The 20,368-nt window shown below is 37.9% G+C and overlaps 3 protein-coding genes across 8 annotated transcripts in view; 2 read left to right on the top strand and 1 right to left on the bottom strand.

The window, feature by feature from the left end:
* LOC122071965 (AP-4 complex subunit sigma) overlaps positions 1-1,934 on the top strand; it is an 8,221-nt gene extending 6,287 nt beyond the window's left edge. The window contains exons 3-4 of the mRNA XM_042636462.1: positions 1,407-1,475; positions 1,601-1,934. Coding sequence (XP_042492396.1) covers positions 1,407-1,475; positions 1,601-1,735 — 204 coding nt within the window. The 3' untranslated portion in view covers positions 1,736-1,934. The remainder of the gene's footprint in view (positions 1-1,406; positions 1,476-1,600) is intronic.
* Positions 1,935-5,755: 3,821 nt separating this feature from the next.
* Positions 5,756-6,282, top strand: LOC122092867 (oleosin L). Its single transcript, XM_042663175.1, has one exon. It carries the CDS (start codon positions 5,756-5,758, stop codon positions 6,206-6,208), a length of 453 nt encoding a protein of 150 aa, XP_042519109.1. The 3' UTR covers positions 6,209-6,282.
* Positions 6,283-10,275: 3,993 nt separating this feature from the next.
* LOC122091387 lies at positions 10,276-19,911 on the bottom strand. Of its 6 annotated transcripts, none has more exons than XM_042661293.1 (7): positions 19,749-19,893; positions 18,276-18,472; positions 12,185-12,388; positions 11,917-12,055; positions 11,707-11,835; positions 11,535-11,625; positions 10,276-10,601 (listed from the first exon to the last, which is right to left on the bottom strand). In XM_042661293.1, exons 3-7 carry the CDS (start codon positions 12,271-12,273, stop codon positions 10,441-10,443), a joined length of 609 nt encoding a protein of 202 aa, XP_042517227.1. In that variant the 5' UTR covers positions 12,274-12,388; positions 18,276-18,472; positions 19,749-19,893; the 3' UTR covers positions 10,276-10,440. The 6 variants fall into 6 exon arrangements, with proteins under 6 accessions (XP_042517227.1, XP_042517246.1, XP_042517255.1 ...); XM_042661312.1 differs by having other exon boundaries at positions 18,276-18,477; positions 19,749-19,884; XM_042661321.1 differs by lacking the exon at positions 19,749-19,893 and adding an exon at positions 18,660-18,675.
* Between the last annotated feature and the right edge of the window lie 457 nt (positions 19,912-20,368).

Below are 20,368 nucleotides of genomic sequence, written 5' to 3'. Positions count from 1 at the left end.
CCCCCCCCCCCCCCCCAAAACCCCAAAAATGTGATGGGTAGTGTAAGTTTACTTAATCTTATAACATGTTACCTTTACACTTGAGCGTGAGCAACCACCGGATTTCCAACTTTTAGGTTGTCTACAGAAGAATTATCCATTTATGTGGCTAAAAGGATTTTAGCCATCTTTATACTGCTTGTTGCTCTCTCCTTCAACCTTGAACAGCCAGTTTATATCCTAAACTCATTACATATTTCTAAGATCATCCACCTATCATGATTTGTCAGAGTAAACTAAGGTTTGGAGAATTTCCAGAGTCATCACTCCCATGTCTTGTTTAAAAAAAAAAGCATGTAATAGACATATATCCATTTTTCGCATTACCGATACAAAAAAAAATTGTCTTTCCCTTGCTACCACTGATGTATTGTTTAATTTGGGCCCTAATATAATCTAGACCAGTGGATAGTTTTACCTTGAGATGTTTCCATTTCAAACTACTTTTCAGCTTGCCTGGTATTGAGCACTGTTGTAGGGTGCTAGTTAGGTTATTTCCTGAACTCTTGATTTCTACAGAACTGAGTTAGTTCAAGCCTTAGAATTTAGTAGTACTGGTTTGCGACTACATGGGTGATCAATATTTTTACTAGGGTGGTACTTGGTTTAAAGTCTGAAGTCTTTGTTTCTACACAACTGAATTAGTTTTAGGATTGTGTTGTGATGTGGGGCTATGCTGACCAACATTCAGTTTTGTTCATGGTTGAAATACTTTGATATAGGGCATTCTCTGGATGCTCATAATCTCCAAAGAGACCTGATTGGAAACAAGTGAAGTTTCAAATTAAAGGGTGTGTTGCAGGTTTATCACATGAACACCTATTTGGAGCAAGCACTGCAACTTTTTTGGTAAACTACATTCAGCTCCATGGTGGTTGGTCTGCAAAATCATATAATTTTCTGCCTGATTTTTGCTACTTGTCTGAATTTTCTATCAGTAGTTAGTCCTCGAATAGGTGGGAACAGCATTGGGTATGTATCATTTGGTCTACGTACCAGAACTGATAACATTCGAGATTATGCAGGATTATACACGAAAGATCATCTTTTAGCTCTCTTCAGCCCTAAATTGAGTATATGATTGTATGTGTGATAGCATCTACTATATCAGGAATATCAATGAACCCAATTATTGCAATTCAAGATACCCATCTTTAGCTTCTGGCCCTTTTTAGACAATTCCCTTTTTGGTTTTGAGTTTCTTCAGAAACTTCATGTTTTTCTCCCTCAACTGCAATCAGTATTTAGTGGAGTGAGAAATTATACTTATTATCAACTTTCCCGTGTTGTTTCGTCACGTTTCCTATTCTCCCCTTTGAGATGGCTACAACTGCACTAATTACCTCATCCTTTCCCATGTTGTGCAGAATGAGCTGGCTATTCTGGAATTCATACATCTGTTAGTGGAAACCATGGACCGCCATTTTGGCAATGTGGTAAGCCCCATAGCTAAGATCTTCTGTTTGAAGTTTCCATACTTCCCTGTTTCTGTTACATCAAAATAAAAGAAATGCAATTGGTTGATTTCTAACTCTTCTCTGTTGGAAACTGAACTTCTCAGTGTGAGCTGGACATAATGTTCCATCTGGAGAAGGCACATTTCATGTTGGAGGAAATGGTCATGAATGGGTGCATTGTTGAGACGAGCAAGTCGAACATTCTAGCTCCAATTCAATTGATGGACAAAGCTTCCTAACTATTCCAATGGAGCCATAGTTGGTTCTTATGTATCAAATTTGGGCTGCTGTTCTAGCCTTTTTCATTTTTCCCCTTCTTCCCTTTTCTGTGTTGATGTTCAGTAGTGATATGCTTTGTTTTTGCAGCACATTGGTGTATCCCAACCAGCTTTTCCTCACATTTCATAGTAATAAAATGTTGTATCCCATGAGTGACTATCCGCCCAGGGCCTTACCATTAAAATCTGTTTCTTGACAAGTTGAAGCATAAAGCAACGATTAGGACCACCGATTGAAGAATCTGAAACGGATCTGGGAAATCGGCTAATTCAACAACCAGAATCTGGGTTTTTTTTTTGGTTAAAAAGTCATGAATATATCAAACAGTATTGAGTTTATGTTATTTTTAATTTCTGCAAATAACTAAAAAAAAAAAAATTAGGAATTTAATCTTGATCTTTCATTATGATGTAAGATAATATTGAGTCCACATGTTTGATTCTAGGTTGGAGCTTTGGGTTTTAAGTAGATTGTTTTTGTGTTAAAAAAAAACCACAAAAAATTTAATTATGTTTTTCTATTTTTTAAAATTCTACAAATAATTTTAAAAAAATATATTAGGAATTGGATGTTGAACATCTACATGTTTGACTCTTGGAGCTTTGGGTCTTAGTGGATTTTTGGTAAAAAACAAATCCACATATTTTTGCTATTTGGAGTGTTGTGTTTTAATTTGGTGGATTTCTTTTGCCAAAAATTTCCATCAAATGCATGGTGTGTGATGAAAAACATTTTTTTTTTTTCAAAATAAAGTTAAATAAAAAAAAAGTTTCATAATTGGAATGCATTGATTGATGCTGTGAATTGATACATTATCTAAAATTTTTTAATTTTTAGCATGTGTATTACTTTTTTTTATTTTTATTTCCAAAAATGCATGTTTTAATGTAAATTAGTTTTTATTTATTTATTTTAATTCTAAGTAATAAAAATATGAAAAAAATAAACAAATAAGATTTTAGGGGAATGATGCATGATGAATAATTGTGCGTGATCGATTTAATTATTTATTTTATTTTAAAAAGATATAGAGGATAAGTCCTGCTTCAGGATAAGGGTGGCCATTAGGTTGCCAAAGCCTCGAGATTTAGAAGTTAGCATCTTAGATAGGACCGATAGGTCCAATGGGTCTATGATATCCCTGTAAACATTCGCAAAGTTATCATCTCCTATGATGATATAATTGCCTAGAAGAGTGTAGTTTTTTATTGAATTATTTATTTATTGAAATCAATGTTTTAATAGATAATATGCCTCGAAGGAGGAATATCAAAGCTGATTCCCCTAAAAAGCGAATACTTATATATTGGATCGAAGAATTGATGATTTTAGGGGTGCGAGCAAGCGAGCAACAAGGGCAAGGATAACTAGACATTCCTTATCTTTCTCTGCTCCCATCACAGTATTTTTTTGAAGAGGAATTGTGCATGGCCTAAAATTTTTAAAAAATAATTATACGCATTGTCTTTTTTTGTCTAAAAGTGCATGTGTGTAATGGAATTAAGGTTTAAAATTTTTTATATTAAAACATCTAAAACTGATTTTAGAACTAAGTGCAACTAATTACACAGCCCGCTCTTCTTTGTAGAGCTAGAGTGAGCCAACAAGTCAGCCTCTTAGGTGCAAAACTAGTGCTCGAACGATTGTTTAATTTACCTACTTCAGGACACAGAACAACCATCCTCATAGCTGGCTATTCTTATTCCCGAGTCATAGTAGCTAAGCCTACCAAAGCATTAGCAATAGAAGGAATGTCAGTCCCCTCTTGCCCCTTCAACCAACAAAAAAGGAGAAGGCCCTTTCCTAAAACGAAAAAAAATCTAAGACAATGGATCCTCCGAATAACTCTTTATCTTTTTCTCACAAGTCCTTTAAAATGAAGGTTAAGTTGAAAGTGACAGATCATTATATCATTGTCATGTATATTTTTTTTATATTGATTTTCAGTAGTCATCTATCTAAGACAATGGATTACTCTGATTTTCAAGCAAGAAAAAAAAAAAAAAAGGAAAATAGACTAGATCAAAAAAGTAGAACCCTAATGATTCTTCTCATGAAAATCACAATTGCTTTAATAAATGGACTCCAGATCAAGTCCTTGTACTTGTACTAGAATTCAGTCAATCTCTCTCTTCTTTTAATGGACTTTCACATTGAATGAATTCTAAATATAAATCAAACACCGTACAAAAATGATTCTCTTACAAGGACCTGATCCAAATTTTAAGGCACCGCTTGACAACATTTTTGCTATTTCTATGTCTAGAAACAACAGAAATGACTTTTCATGTTTCTGCAAACAAGAACAGATTATTTGGTGTTTAATAAACATGTTTCTTGAAATGTTTTTTTGCAGACATAATGCCACTAAAAAACCTGATAATATCATCGAATGCCCAAAAGGAAGAGAAGGTTCGGTTGCCTCTTTTTAGGTTTAAATAGTTGAGAGATTTATCGGACACAAAAGCCTTTTTTTTCCTCTCAAATTCGTCTCTAGAAATGACGAAAACGACGAAACAAGTCATTTTGTCAAAGTTGTTTATAGAATTGTAAATAAGCATAAATTTTGATTTACGTTCCTAGAAACGAGTGAATAACTTTATCAAACACTTTTTCGGTTGTTTCTCCATTTCTTAGAATAAGAAAACATGAAAATGGCAGAAACAAAACGTTGTCAAATGGTAGAACAGGAGAAAATATGAAATTGAGTTTCAAAATAAACAACTTTAACATACATTCTGGCATGCTGAAATACAGCAACTGCTTCTCTAAAAGACTTTATGTAATCTTAAGGCATTTGATTGTGCTTAGTAAACTTCAACACAGACAAAACCTGTAAAAATATCATAGAATCCAGGCTCCAACAACGCCACAGTAAAATTTTATAAAAATAACTATCAATCTAGAGCAGATTTCTAACCTTCAAATAAATCTATGGATCTAACCCCAACACTATAATCTAGCAAGAATTGCAGTAACTCCACATGGAAAAGACGATCGGATTTAGAAAACCGCAGCGACTGAGACCAAACACAATGTGAAGAAATCACATTAGACGACGTTTGCGACCGATCAACGAACACATCTCTGCAAAATCCAACGAAATCAGCGACTCTCTCCATGAGGGGAAGGAACAAGAGAGAGAGGGAGAGATTCACATACCTTTCGTCGATCATCCTTCGCATTTGAGATCAGATCTCCTTCACCATTTGCAGGTCGCAAGATCTTAGATTTCGGAGAAAAACGAAGGGTTGTACAATTGAAGCATTCATCGATTTAGGGTTGTGTTATGTTTGAAGTGGCAAATTTCCATTATGCCCCTCGTAACTTAAACTCACCTTGTGTTTCTCCGCCTTTTTCTCAGAATAGATTCTGAAGGTGAAAAGTAACAATTTGTTGTGCCAAAAATGGGACTTAAAACCTTGCCAAATGCCCGGTTCATTTAAAAAAAACAAAAAAATGAACCGGACATACCATCCAGTTTTCATCTTATTTCTATTCCAAAAAAATGAAAAAGCACCAGAATTCGTTTTTTAGAACGTTACAGTACAGACCCTAAGTGACTGCTGCTTCATTTGGCTCCGTTTGTTTAAATAAAAGAGAAAGGTATTCAACATTAATCAACTTTTATATATTTCCAAGTTTACCCTTATTATATGCATTCAACTAAGAAGTGTGAGCTTATGGAAGAGGCAATCGTCACTCAATGCTTCCGTGGTTCCATTTCCAGCTGCTTAGGTTGCCAAGTGTCATCCTACTCTCCTTAGCCAGAACAATAACTAGCCACATCACTACATCCTCTTCTCTTAACATCATCCCTAACCGGTCACGTATCACGACGATGTGACTATTTGCTCTTTGACCTAAAGCCACATGGCCTCCATTACCCTTCTCTTCTTCCATAAATACATATCCCCCGGCAGGGCTCCCTCACTCGCTCTTCACCGGTTTTCTCTCTGTCTTTTGTTTCATTTTCTATCATGGCCGATCGAGATCAACCTAAGACTCAGACTCAGACTCGGGTACCATCGAAGCGTGCCCCGAGTGCACGGAAAACCGTTAAATTCTTGACGGCGATGACAATGGGGACCGCACTATCGCTTCTATCGGGTCTGACTTTGACCGGGACTGTTATATGCCTGGTCATAGCTACACCGGTTCTGGTTTTGTTTAGCCCAATTTTAGTACCGGCGGCGATAGTGTTATTACTGGCAGCGACCGGTTTCTTACTCTCCGGTGGTTTTGGTGTGGCGGCGCTGACGGCTTTGGTCTGGATTTATGACTATGTCACAGGGAAGCGTCCTCCGGGGTCGGACAAGCTTGATTATGCTAGGATAAAGCTCGGTGGTAAGGCTAGAGATATGAGGGAGAGGGCTAGGGAGTATGGGCAGAACGTGCAACAAAGAGCCCAGGTGGAAATTGAAGGATCTTGAAGCAGTAGTAGCGGCGTAGGTTTAAGCTAGCCTCTCTGCATGGGTTCTTCTGTATCTCTCTCTCTCTAGATCTCTTTGTGGGTTGTACTTAAAAGACTTATATTATCCTTTTGTTTGTATAAGGGCTGTGTGCTCTTGTTGCTAAATAAATAACCTTAGTTTTCATTGTATGTTTTACCTTTTGTTCTACATAGATTTGATCATGGAGCTTGGGAAACCCCAAGGGTAGCAAGTTGACGAGGACCTTCGTCTTAGGTAACACTTGATTTTGAGTTTTTTTTTTTTTTCTTTCACTCATACGGGGTTTTTCGTGTTCTTCACGACTTTTGGAAAGTTAAATAATTCAGTCTCAGCATAATCTGGTCTATTCAGAATAAATAATGCATAATAAGAATAATATAATGCATGCAGGTTTACGAGGTTTGACAAAGATTATATAAGTTTTCGATGAGATGATATTGCGATGAGATTTTGTTTCATTGTCAATGGAGAATAGGATTACAGTGTTCATCCTCACTCCTCTCAGAATTGCTAACATCCTCGCCTCTCTTTCTTCCACCTCTCTCTTTCATCATATCGCTCCCTCTCTCTGTCCTCTCCTTCCTTTGTTTCTTCATTCCTTGCAGCTACATCTCGATTGATCTCGATTAGAGTCGCGTCTTGGCCACTATCCCCGTAGGTCTTACCTTTGCTGGATCTTATGCTCATTTGGATTCCCTCTTGGCCACTAGCCTCGCAGATCTCCATCTCTATTAGATCTCAAAGCTCGTTTGGGTTCCCCTCGGCCAACATCCTCATTGTCTTTTGATCCCGTTTGCCAACTCTTGCACTAGTCGCCATCTTGCTCGGCTTGGCTTGTCTCATCGCCATTTGATTACTTGTCAGCCTGCATGGTCTATAGTTGTTCATTGCTAGCCTTGCTTGGCCATCCTCCCGATTCGCTTGGCTTTTGTTGATTTGTTGCCAACTGTAAGGCAAGCAACTGTTTAGCTGCCAGCTTTCTAGGCTAGCTGCAAGGTCGGCGTGGCCCTCCGCAAGGGCAACGCCTTCCATGTGGCGGCCCCCCTCGCCGGTGATGCTCCCTTGGCGGCTAGTTTGATGAAGAAAAGAGATGATTGTTAAGGTTTCCACAAACCTTAACTGAATTTGATTTCGTTACCTTTGGATGGGTTTCCTTGCTTTGTTTTTCATCCCATATGGGTTTCTGTGATGTTTTGGACACGTGAGCCTTGAAGCCCTTTGGACCTCGGATGTTGAATGGGCTTTTGTTACTATTTTAGGGTTGCTTCTTTTTTTAGGCTTGTAATCTTCCTCCTATGGTTTCAAAGTATTGGTATTGTATCCATCGTTAGTCATATCGTGTCGGTATCGATTGAGATTGATCCCTGATCCTTGACCGATTTAGATCGATTATCCGATCATCTCAAGGGTAAAACAGTAAAAAAATGTATTTTTTAAAAAGCAAGGGGTAAAAGTGACCGATATGCATCGATCCTCACTGATACCGATATAGATTGGATCGGTATTGACAGATACTGATACCACTAAGTCCATGCTCCCTCCCCCTTTTCTTTAATACATGCCTTTATTTAAAAAACAAAAAACAAAAAATCTCCAACAGGACTAAACTACAAGAAGCATAACCTCATCCCGGGGTTCGGCTACATGAATTTGATACACTATAAAGAAAATAATAAGAATAAAAGAAAAATAAATAAATAAAAAATTGAAAGTAAAAGGTGGTAAAAAAGAGATAACATGAAGTAAGAAAAAAGTAAAAAATGTATCACAGGAACATCCAAGGAGTCGTGTAAACGATTCTTAGTCTTCCACATTGCTGATGTTGAATATGATACTTATATGACTATTTGTTCACAAAATTTAAGCCACATCTGATTTTCATGTTGTAGTTGATGACATTTAGGCACCATTTGATTATAAGGGAAATTAAAGTTGATTATAAGGGAAATTAAAGGAAATAGAAGGGAAGTGGAAATTTCAAACTATTAAGGATTTTTGTAATCATTAGTTAATATGATTGTCTTAAATACTTAATTTTTTAAATTATATTTAATTATAATATATTTTATATATAATTTTTATTTTACTTTTCAAGTATAAGAGATTGAGATGCTAACTAAATAGAATTTAATAAAATGATTTATAGTCAGAGACATGATCATGAGGAGCAATAATTACAAAGGTTTACCTTTTAGCTTTGAACATTATCATTTCTTACCATTATAATTTCCCTTGCAACTAAACGTGAACGTGAACATAAATATTAGATAAGTTTCCCTGCTTTCATTGTCCTTGGATGGGCTCCCAAGGGGATGAGCGACCACCACATACGGGGCAGCAGGAATAATTATAAACTTAGATTTCATTTATCATGGGTGGAAGTAGGGGTGTCAATTCCTAAACTGAACCGTAAAACCGGCTGGATTGAACCGATAACAACACGGACCGAACCAAACCAAAGCCTTATTGGTTCGGTTCGGTTTCAAGTATTGCAATCCCAAAACCAAATCGAACCGCAATGGAAACCGGATGAACCCAAAACCAAACCGAAATCGGCTCAAAACCCGGACCGAAACCGAAACCAAACCGGTAAGAAACTGAAACACTCCAAAATTCATTAAAAAAATCAAAATTTGCATAGTTTTGTATACATTTGTTTGGAAAGTCGAATCCAAACTAGACCAAAAACCAAAACCAACCCGGTTACAAATCGATTTAAGAAACCGAAGACAAACCGAAACCAAACCGCATCGAAACCGAAACCAGAATTTTCTTATTGATTCGGTTTCGGTTTCAACTTTCCCACACCAAAACCGACTCAACCCAGACCAAAACCGAGCCGGACCGACCGATTGACACCCCCTAGGTGGAAGAAAACTTTGTCTAATGTGTAAAAAATAGAAATCAAAGTATCGCCACCTTGGTGACGAGTGTTGAAAGACGAACGCCCACTACAGTATATGTGTAATGGGATAAGTAACCATTGATTTAGGGAATCCTTGATTTAGTTCTCGGAACTGGTACTGATATCAATCTCTGCCGATAGTATTGAAGAAGATTGATTGTATCGGATAATTTTTGCCCCTTGCTTTTCAGAAAAAAATACTTTTTCTTACTGTTTTACACTTGAAACATTATGGATTACCGATCCGGATCGATCAAAAATTGGGAATCAATCTCAGCCAATACCAATATGATATTAATATGACCTGTATCGATATAATCTTAGCCAATACCAATATGATACTAATATGACCTATACGATATCGATACTTGAAACCATGTAAGTAACTCACCTTGTACTTGCTCCTCAGTCACCTCCCATAGTCGTCAAAGGCATCACCATAGTGGTGCCAATTTCCAGACCGAATCAGTTGGACTGATAGAAAAGATGGGAAATCAGACCGAACCAAATCCTATTGGTTTAGTTTTGATTTGGGCTTAACCAAACCCATCCAGACCGAACGAAACGGAAAAAGCCCGATAAAAACTGAAAGACATGTTTTCCCAGTACTTTTTAATGTTATACAACTATATATATGAAAACAAAACCAAACTTGTAACAACTCGATGATGGACCAATAAAAGCCTGCCAAGACAACCCTATAAAAGACCAGACCAAGCTGAACCGGCAAAACCAAACATTGTCTTATCAGTATGGTTTTGGTTTGGGCTGATACACCTGAAACCGGACTGCACCGGCCAATTGACACCCAAAACCACTAAAAACATCAGAATTATTCAGAGGACTACTTAAGATGCTGTTACTGTGGTGTCAACTTTAATTGGGAATTCATTGGAACCAACATTCATATATCTATCCATTACTAGATCATAGGACTTGGCGCGTTTGCCTTTCAAGCTAACCATTACATTTGAGTGGTGGATTCCCCCAAAGAAAACATTACATTGATTTGGGGTAATAGAGAACAACAGAGTAGGAGGAGGGGGGGGGGGGGGGGGGGAGAGAAGGGAGGGGGTAATATCAGCTGGCTTTAATCACCATTGCTACCTATTTTGCTACTTTTTGCATCTATTTAAATAAGTGCAAAGCAATAGAATAAAGCATTGATTAGTCTCTAAATAAATGTGACAAATCAAAGCAAATTTCTGTTTCCTGAGTCCATCTAAGGATTCAATCACCCAAATGATCAATATTTTCTGTCCATCCATTAGCAGGTGAAAACAATGAAGCTAAAACAAATTCAAAATTACAAAAAATTTGATTTATGTGGTCGTAAGCTTCGTCTCTTCTGCAGCAGATGTTCTGGAAGAAAACTTGGAATAACTAAAGCCAATCCCAAACATAGGAACACTAAGATTCCAACCCACCAAGCTTTGTGAGGGATCCCAAGTAATAGTTCATCACAAACTGTCTTGAAGATAAACCAAAGACAAAAGGAAAAAGCAGATGTTACAAAAATAAAGGTTATAGGTAGATGAAAAGAAATGAAATAACCAGTTTAAGAATGAAATACAAACAAACTATAATTTTGTTACATCTTAGAATCTATTTTCCTACACCTTAGATTGGCCATCCTTTCCCAATAAACAAGGAAAATTTTATATTAATGGCAGAAGAATCAAAGCCATGGTCACTATATGATTAAGAGAATCCATCTTGTCTGATGCAAGGATTAAAACAACTAACTAACACACACTACTAAAAGAATCTCATAAATTTTCATTCAACTTCAGTATTTTTCCTTTCCCCCTCTAAATTCCTAGCATAAGAACTACAATTGGACAACGGAATTATGGCAAGACCAGGTTATCAAACTGAAATCTTAAGAATAATGATTGTGTAAGATGCAAACCATAGAATCTGGAAAAAAACTCGGAACGAATCAGATACAAGAAGATCTATACAAGAAAAATATGATGGTTCATTTACATTGGTTGAAAATGCCCTTCAGGAATGTGGCCTTGAATAGCAATGGTTGGGAGTTGAGCTTGGATCATGCTTCAACAAAGCTTTTTTATCTCTTGACGAGCTCAAGCAAGTGGGAGGACCAATCTAAGCTCAAAAACCAGACCGGTAAACCATGGCCTACTTAAACCTGGTTGCTGACCAACTGCATCATAAAGGGTATGTGGGGTTGAAGGAATGCATAAATGCAAGTATCATAGCAGTTTGTTAAGCAATGACAAAGAGTCTAACTCTATTTAAATAAACTAGTTTGAATTTTTATTGTAAATAATATGAATTAGCAGGAAGCACTGCTTGCCCGATAGTGCTGGTGCTAAAGCAAGTAAAAGCGAATAAAAAAAAGATGCAAATAGTATTGAAAACAGACACTCTTACCAATATTAAAAATGACAAGCTGTCTCTCCTGTACATGTGGCAATGCAACAATCCCAGAAGGCTCCACTGTTACAAGGACATACATTCCAGCCTGACCATAAATCGATGTATCAAAGCTTCTGATAAGAGGGTAAACAAATTCTTCTTAAGACATAAAGTAGATCAATCAAACCTTATAACTATTAAAATCACGAGAATCAGCCCTGAATATCAGTTTCTCAGTATTGAGTAGTCTCCTGTTCCAGTTGAACTCAAGATCCGATTTCCCTATCTTCAGTTGAATAGTGAAGCTAGTGGGTATCTGTTATTCAAAAATTTTGGTTAAGATTTTGCAAAACAAGCATAAAATAGATGAAAAAATGGAAATAATTTATATACATACAGAAGCTGGATATGATATCTTCACTTCGTACCAGCGAGATGGTTTGAGCCCACTTAAAAGGTAAAAGCAAGAACCCATTTGTAAGGGTAATGTTTCCTTCTGTAGTTCTTCCCCAACAAACAAAGTTTTGCTGTCTATCCTATGAAATCATAAGGAAAAGAATACTCTTCAACTTTGACTTCATAAAACTATGCTGTGAACAATCATTGAAAAATACACATGCCAAGGCAAGGTAAAGATGTGGAATGCTGAATTCAGGAATTAGTACCTGTTATCATGATTGGTAGGTATGCAACTGGCAATGAAACAACAAAGGTAAAGTAGAAAGATCACACTGTGTATGAAAGCATGAGCCATCGTAGAAGGTCAAAGGAGTTCACTGTAATAACTCTAGCCTGTCTTGAACCCAGCTCACTGATGCCATGATGCATCTCACTTAACCCCATGCCTCCATGCCTCCATGTGTCATTGTCTGCCACAATAAGAACGTGTTGATAAGAATGTGTCGTGTCACCCAATTTTATAAAAACAAGCAAGGGCAACATATGCTCCACAATTTCTACTGTTTTGCCTTTTTGTCTTCTTCATTATGAAGTTGGTAGCTACTATGGTGAAACAGCAACATTCCAACAAGGTGGTGAAACCATCTGCAGGCCTAGGTGGTGAAGCCAGGAATATCCCCTTTTCTCCTGGGTTCTTTTCAATTTCCAGCAACTGTCAAAGCCTGCATGGGGTGGTTCTGTGATGGTCTGAAGCTGCAAAGTTGGGTTGGATTTTGGCCTTAAGTTCCTCATCTATCACTGCTGATATTTCTCTAATTATCTAATGATTTTGGAAATTTTCATCACTTATGGCCGTTGTTAAATCTGATTCTCTGCATGCATGTTGTGAGTTTGTGTTAGTAGACCTTCCCAAACCCAAATTCACTTAATCCTTAAGTCCTGTATCAGATTTCCCAAACCAGTCCTGCACCATCTAATCTATATTGTCAGTTTTCTGCCAGTAGCAGTAGCCTTTGATCTCTGTTTCTTCTTACTTTTAGTTTCAAATCTGTCCTGTTTTTCCAGCCCATCTATCCATCAGTTTGGGCTCGCATTCGGAGGGATTCTTCCCCTCCTATAGGCACCTTTCGACCGGAAGTGGGTGTTCATTTGGCTGCTGGATTTGGAGATATTGCTGTTATCATTTAGTTTCTAATTTTTATTCTCATAGTTACTAATTTTGTTCGTAGTAGTTTCTATAGACCCATCCATTGGATCACCCCCAAGTTTGGAGCAAATAAGTAGCAGGATATGTTGGAGTACGATGTCTTGTATTCCGTCACAGTTCAATCCAGGGAGTAGTGGTGCAGTGCCTTGACAGACAGGACGGTGGTCCCTATTTTTTATTTGAGGGCAATTGTGTACTTTCCAGATTAGGGTTTTTCGCTATATATTTGTAGCGAGAGTTTCTTTCTCTGTAATGCAAGCAATACTGAGAGGTGTGAGGACGAGTGCTGTAACCCTATTCTCCATTGATAGTGAAGTAGGATCTCATCTCACCAGGGACGTAGACAACCTTGCCGAACCTCGTAAAATCCGTGTGCATTGTTTGTTCTATTTTTCCATTATCTTCTGCATCGTTTTAGGGTTGCGTTTCTACAAATTGGTATCAAAGCTCTAGGTTTCCGTTTTCTAGGGTTTACTATCACGATGGCAGGGAAGGGATCAAATGTCAAGTATGATATCGAGCGGTTCAATGGGAAGAATAATTTCACTCTCTGGGGTCAAAGGATGAAGGATCTTCTGATACAATAGGGTTTGACGAAAATATTGTTGGGGAAGTCGAATAAACCTGCAAAAATTACTGACGAAGATTGGGAGGAGATGGAGGAAAAGACGGTAAGTGCTATTAGATTGAATCTTTCTGATGATGCCCTACAATATGTTGTGGGTATCGAATCTGCATAGCAGTAACTTGAAAGCATCAACATGACGAAGTCCTTAACGAACAAGTTGTTCATGAAAAAACAATTATATTTTCTACAGATGGAGGAAGGTACGGATCTATTAGAACATCTTAACATATTCAATCATATCGTAAGTAAACTTGCAAACCTGGAGGTTAAGATCGAGGATGGAGACAAGGGGTTACTGTTGCTGTCATCGCTCCCAGAATCATATGATCACCTGGTAACGACTCTCTTGTATAGGAAGGAGACCCTTGAGATGGATGAAGTCGCGGCTGCCCTCATGTCCAATGATACAAGGAAGAAGGCCAGTCGTACGAAATCTCAAGGAGAAGGTCTTTTTGGAGGTGACAAAGAGCAGGAAAGAGGGAGATCACATCAGAAGAGATCTGAGAAAAGTCAATCGAAATCAAAAGGGGCAAAGACAAAGGTCTCTTATTACTATTGCAAGAAGAAACGTCATCTGAAGAGAGAGTGCTTGAAGAGGAAGGTGGACTTAAGAAGAAAGGTATAGATAAAACATTTGAGGAAGCTAGCATGGCTGACAGTTCAGATGGAGATGATGGAGATATACTTTCTATATCATCAGGTAAGAATCAATCTTCTGATTCTGGGATTTTAGATTCTGGATGTTCATATTATATGTGTCCACATAAGGATTGGTTTGATACATATCAACCATATAATGGTGGGTCTGTCCTAATGGGGAATGATGCTGTATGCAAGACCATTGGGATAGGCACTATCAAAATCAAGAAGTTTGATGGGATAGTAAGAACTTTAGCAGATGTGAGACATGTACTAGAATTAAGGAAAAACTTAGTATCTTTGGGGTCACTTGACTCAAATGGCTACAAGTACATAGCAGAAGGTGGAGTTCTCGAAGTTATTAAGGGTGTTATGGTTGTCATGAAGGAACAACTAATAGGAAACCTATACAGACTCATAGGGAGCACTATTACAGGTGGAGCATCTGTGACTACAGATGCAGGATTTGATATAGATGATACGTATTTGTGGCATATACGGTTAGGGCATATGGGAGAAAGAGGATTGATGGAGCTTCATAAAAGAAAACTGTTGAAGGGAGTGAAAACTTGTAAACTGAACTTTTGTAAGTATTATGTGTTCGGAAAACAGTGCAAGGTTAGTTTCAAAATTGCAAAACATAACCGTAAAGGGGTGCTTGATTATGTACACAGCGATGTATGGGGTCCTTCAACAACAAAATCTAAAGGTGGGGCAGAATACTTCGTGACATTTGTTGATGATTACTCAAGAAAAGTCTGGATCTACTTCATGAAGCATAAAAGTCAGGTGTTTACTAAATTTAAGGAATGGAAGGCTTAGGTAGAAAGGAAGACAGGAAAAAAAATTAAGTACTTGAGAACAGATAATGGAGGGAAAGACACGTACAAACCGTTTCTAGAATTGTGTAAAGCTGAAGGGATTACACGTCACTTCACGGTTCCAAAGACACCACAGCAAAATTGTGTAGCTGAAAGGATGAACAAAACACTTCTAGAAAGAGCTCCAAGTATGAGGCTGAATGCAGGGTTGAGCAAGAGATTTTGGGCAGAAGCAGTGAATATGGCATATTGCCTCATCAATAGGTCTCCATCAAAGGCAATTGATTGTAAAATTCCTGAAGAGGTATGGACAGAAAAACAAGTAGATTATTCTATTTTAAAAATATTTGGTTGTCCAGCCTATGCACATGTTGAGAGTGAGCAACGTTCTAAGTTAGACTCAAAGTCTAAGCAATGCATCTTTCTTGGTTTTAAAAAAGGCGTAAAGGGATTCAAGTTGTGAGATCCAAGTTTACAGAAAGTTGTGGTTAACAGAGACGTTATGTTTGATGAGTCTCATATGGTGAAGTCAAAATGCAATTCACAAACAGTTGGTGAAAATAAAGAAGGTTCTACTGTGTAGGTGGAGTTAGGTGAGTCAGAAACAACATGAGAAAATGAGTCATCCAGTGACTTACTAGGACAATAGGAAGCAGTAGAAGTTCCCTATACTGTAGCAAAGGGTAAAGGGAAGCGTACTCACAAAGCACCTGTGAGATACGGATTTAAGGACATGGTTGCCTATGCCCTCATTGTAGGTACAGGTGATCCATCTTCCTACCATGATGCTTTGAATGATGCACAACATGATAAATGGATGGCAACTATGATGGAGGAAATGGAGTCTCTACAGAAGAACAAGACTTAGGAGATTGTGGAAAAACCCAAGGGAAGAAAAATCATTGAGTGTAAATGGGTCTTTCGTAAGAAAGAGGCAACAACTGAGAAGGAACGTGAAAGGTATAAGGCCAGACTTGTAGCCAAGGGCTATGCATAGAAGGAGGGGATAGAATACAATGAAATATTCTCTCCAATGGTAAAACACACTTCGATCCGAGTATTATTTGCTTTGGTGGCCATGTATGATTTGGAGCTTGAACAGCTTGATGTGAAGACTGCATATTTTCATGGTGATTTGGAGGAACAGATTTACATGGAACAACCTGAAGGTTTCAAGGTGCAGAGAAAGGAAGATCATGTTTGTTTGCTTAAGATGTTGCTTTATGGTCTTAAGCAATCTCCTAAGCAGTGGTACAAGTGCTTTGATTCCCACATGATGAAGATTGGCTACACAAGAAGTGAGTATGATAGTTGTGTTTATTATAAAGTTTCAAGTGATAATTCCATTATTTTATTGATGCTTGATGTTGATGAAATGCTCATTGCTGCAAAGAACAAACATGATAGTCTCTTTGAAGTTTTTGTTGAGTGCTAAATTTGAGATGAAGGATCCTGGTGTTGCTAATAAGATCCTTGGCAGGGATATCCTCAGAGATAGAAATGCAGGTAAACTTTGGGTAACTCAGAAAAGGTATATTGAAAAGGTGCTAGAGCATTTCAATATGAAAAAGACTAAGCCGGTTAGCACTCCGTTAGCCAACCACTTCAAGTTATCTGAAAGGGGATGCCTTACAACACATGAGGAGGTGGAGCAGATGTCTCAGGTCCCTTATGCTAACGCAGTTGGGAGTCTCATGTATGCTATGGTTTGTAGCAGGCCGGATTTGTCTCATGCAGTCAGTATTGTTAGCAGATATATGAGTAATCCAAGGAAGGAGCATTGGAATGCAATTAAGTGGATCTTTAGATATTTGAGCAAAACTAAAGATATAAGTGTTATGTTCAGTGGCAAGGGAAATTCCACATAATTGGTAGGTTATGTTGATTCCAACTACACTGGTGATTTAGACAAGAGGAGGTCTACTACAGGGTATGTATTTACATTGGCTGTAGACCTATATCATGGAGGGCAATGCTTCAATCTACAATTGCATTGTCCACTATAGAGGCAGAGTACATGGCGGCTGTTGAGGTTGCCAAGGAAGGAGTCTGGTTGGCTGAACTGGTTTGTGAGTTAAGGTTGGAACAAGGAGGTACAATGTTACATTGTGACAGTCAGAGTGCCATACATCTTGCAAAGAATCAGGTGTTTCATGTAAGGACAAAGCATATTGATGTGAGATTTCACAAGATCAGAGAGCTTGTGTCAGACGGCAATATTTACTTGAGAAAAATTTATACAGATTTCAATCTTGTAGATATGTTTATGAAGCCAGTTACTACAGAGAAGTTCGAGTCCTGTTTAGACTTGATTAATATTACTCATTGCTGAAGATGAAGGACGCACCAAACAGATGCGGGTTTGTACCTCTGATGAGGTACAAGGATGAAGACGTCTACATGTTATCTTTACAGGAGGCTCGACAGAATTCAAGCCAAGGTGGAGATTGTTGGTATGTCTTGTATTCCGTCACAGTTTAATCCAGGGAGTAGTGGTGCAACACCTCGACAGGCAGGACAACGGTCCCGCTAGCCGGTTAGCGGGCAGTGGGGGTTGCAAGGGGGCAGGAGACCCCCTGCATAGCAGAGGGTGTAGGGGAGCGCAGCCCCCCGCTCGAATTTTTTATTTGAAGGAAATTGTGTACTTTCCAGATTAGGGTTTTTCACTATATATTTGTAGCAAGGATTTCTTTCTCTGTAATGCAAGCAATACTGAAAGGTGTGAGGAAGAGCGCTATAACCCTATTCTCCATTGCTAGTGAAACAGGATCTCATCTCACTGGGGACGTAGGCAACCTTGCCGAACCTCGTAAAATCCGTGTGCATTGTTTGTTATGTTTTTCCATTATCTTCTGCATCGTTTTAGGGTTGCGTTTCTACAGGATACAATCTTAATCTGATCTAAATTTCAGCTTCATCTGAGTTTTGGATCTTTAGATAAATGGCTTATATCTATTCTGTTTTGCCTTCTACTTATTGTATTCACTGCGATTCTGTTCCTGTGTTAGTTCCCCCAATCTGTCCTAACAGGTTATTGGAATGCATAAAGAGAAAACACTTACTGGTGGACTTCAGTAGTTCGGCAGCCTTGCCCCTTCACTGTCAGATTCTCGGAGCCTTAACTAGTGGAGGAGTTAAGTTAGTGAAAGGGGAAACCCGTTCTTTGGTAGAACCATCTATTTGTGTTTAGTATTCCATGGTTGCTTGTTGCCTTCAATTGAGAGTTTTGTAAACCTGTCCAAGAATACTTCGGGAAAATCTGTTCTAGAACAGAACAATTTCTCATTTTTTTTTCCAATGTTACAGAAATGCCATTAACCAGTGACTCCAATAATTAAATTTAAAATGCAATACAAGATGAAAAAAATAGCAGAACAGTGTTGGCAGAAATGCAAGGCCATGCAAGGAAAGTTCATCGAAAACTGGAGCAGGTGCATACAACATACCAGAAAATGGCCAAAAGGTTCCAAACGATGGAGTAAGAAAATGAGAGTTTATCCAAGGATAAGCAACAACTCCAATAAAGTTTATGAGAAAGAATTTCCCATTGTGGGTATTAGTAAACTTTCAATTGCCACATTCTTAAACAAGCAACAAATGGTAAGGGGCCGTTTGATAACACTTCTATTCCTGGAGAGTGTTCTTTTACAGAAGTGTTCTTTTTCGATTCCATGCTGTGAAGACACTCTGGCGGAATAGAAACAACGTTTGGTAAAACTATTTCAGAAATGTCCTTAGAACAGGAAAATAACAGAAACAACGTTTGACATACACTTCTATTCCTGGAGAGTACAATAATGAAAATTCACTTTTGAATAATGAAATCAATAATTACAAACATGCTTTTATGGTCAAATTTAACTTAAATAAATAAATAATTTGTTAATGAAATTATCTTTTAAAATACTATTACTTGAAGGAAATAGTAAAATATAAGCATAAAGAGTTTCCATCTTTGTTGCCTCTGACTGAAAAAAAAAACCCATAAAATAATTCCAAAATTCAAAGAGAAGATGAAATTATAGTAGATTATTTGGAAATTTTGTCCTCTTAAATTGTGAAATTTTTTTATTACTTTTTAGAGTTTTATTGTATACTTGAAAATTTCAGTAGAGAGAAAGAATAGAGGAGGGGGTTTACTTATTAACTAAAATTACAAACTGGGTAGGACCCATATCATGCAACCGCCTTATAATTTAGAGTGATCATCAGAAGAGTGATGATAATTCTAATGGCAGAGTTGACAACAAAACTAGGTAGAGAAAGCCACCAAACCGAAGAAAATCTTAAAATATGAGCTCCTTTAGCAAGGAGTTGTTTCTTCTATACTTCTGTAACATAGCAGTATTTGTTCTGCTGACAGACAAATTGATTGTTGATTATAGGTTAGATTACCATTAATCAATTAATTCATTGATCGTGAGTTGCAGACACAGCAGTATTTGTTCTGCAGGGAAGCGAGAGAGAGAGAGAGAGAGAGAGAGAGAGAGAGCGAGATTGTGAGAGCGAGACAGCGAGTGAGAGAGAGACAATACCTGCTGCAGGGAAGCGGCGACCGAGAGATGCAGGGAAGCGGCGACCGAAAGAGTGAGAACCTGTTGCAGGGAAGCGACGGATTTGGGGGTTTTTGATCGTGAGTAGCAGAAAAGGGGTTGTGGGGTTTTGAATGGTTTTATTTTTTAAGTTTGTAAAATAATAGAAAAATAACTTTGTTCTAGTTACTTTGGTTATTCTTTTGTTTTTTTTATTGGTTGATAATATAAAAATGAACCGGACGTACTAAACATATTTTTGTTCCATTTGCATTCTCACATAATAGAAGAACACGAGAACTATTCTCCCAAAATGTTATCAAACGACCCCTAAAAGAAGGAAACATCCCATAACTAACCCTATTACCCTCCCCCTCTCCCCTCTCCCCTCTCCCCTCTCCCCTCTAACAGGAAAGTGTTGCTTCCCGATTAATGGTCAATCAGAACATAACATTAAGGGTGGAAATCCATTTCAACTCTCTCTCTCTCTCTCTCATCCCTTTGCGCCTCCTCTTTGTCTCCACTGAATCTACTAGTATAGTTTCTTAAAAGCACAGGTGTATCTGGACTATGCTGGTAGTGATGCTTCAAAGGTTATCTCCTTGGAGCTCAACAAAGATTGG

This window comes from Macadamia integrifolia, chromosome 2 (genome assembly GCF_013358625.1).
Source record: "Macadamia integrifolia cultivar HAES 741 chromosome 2, SCU_Mint_v3, whole genome shotgun sequence".
Lineage (NCBI taxonomy): Eukaryota > Viridiplantae > Streptophyta > Magnoliopsida > Proteales > Proteaceae > Macadamia > Macadamia integrifolia.
The sequence above is the reverse complement of the archived record's forward strand: the minus strand, read 5'-3'. Positions and strand labels throughout refer to the sequence as shown.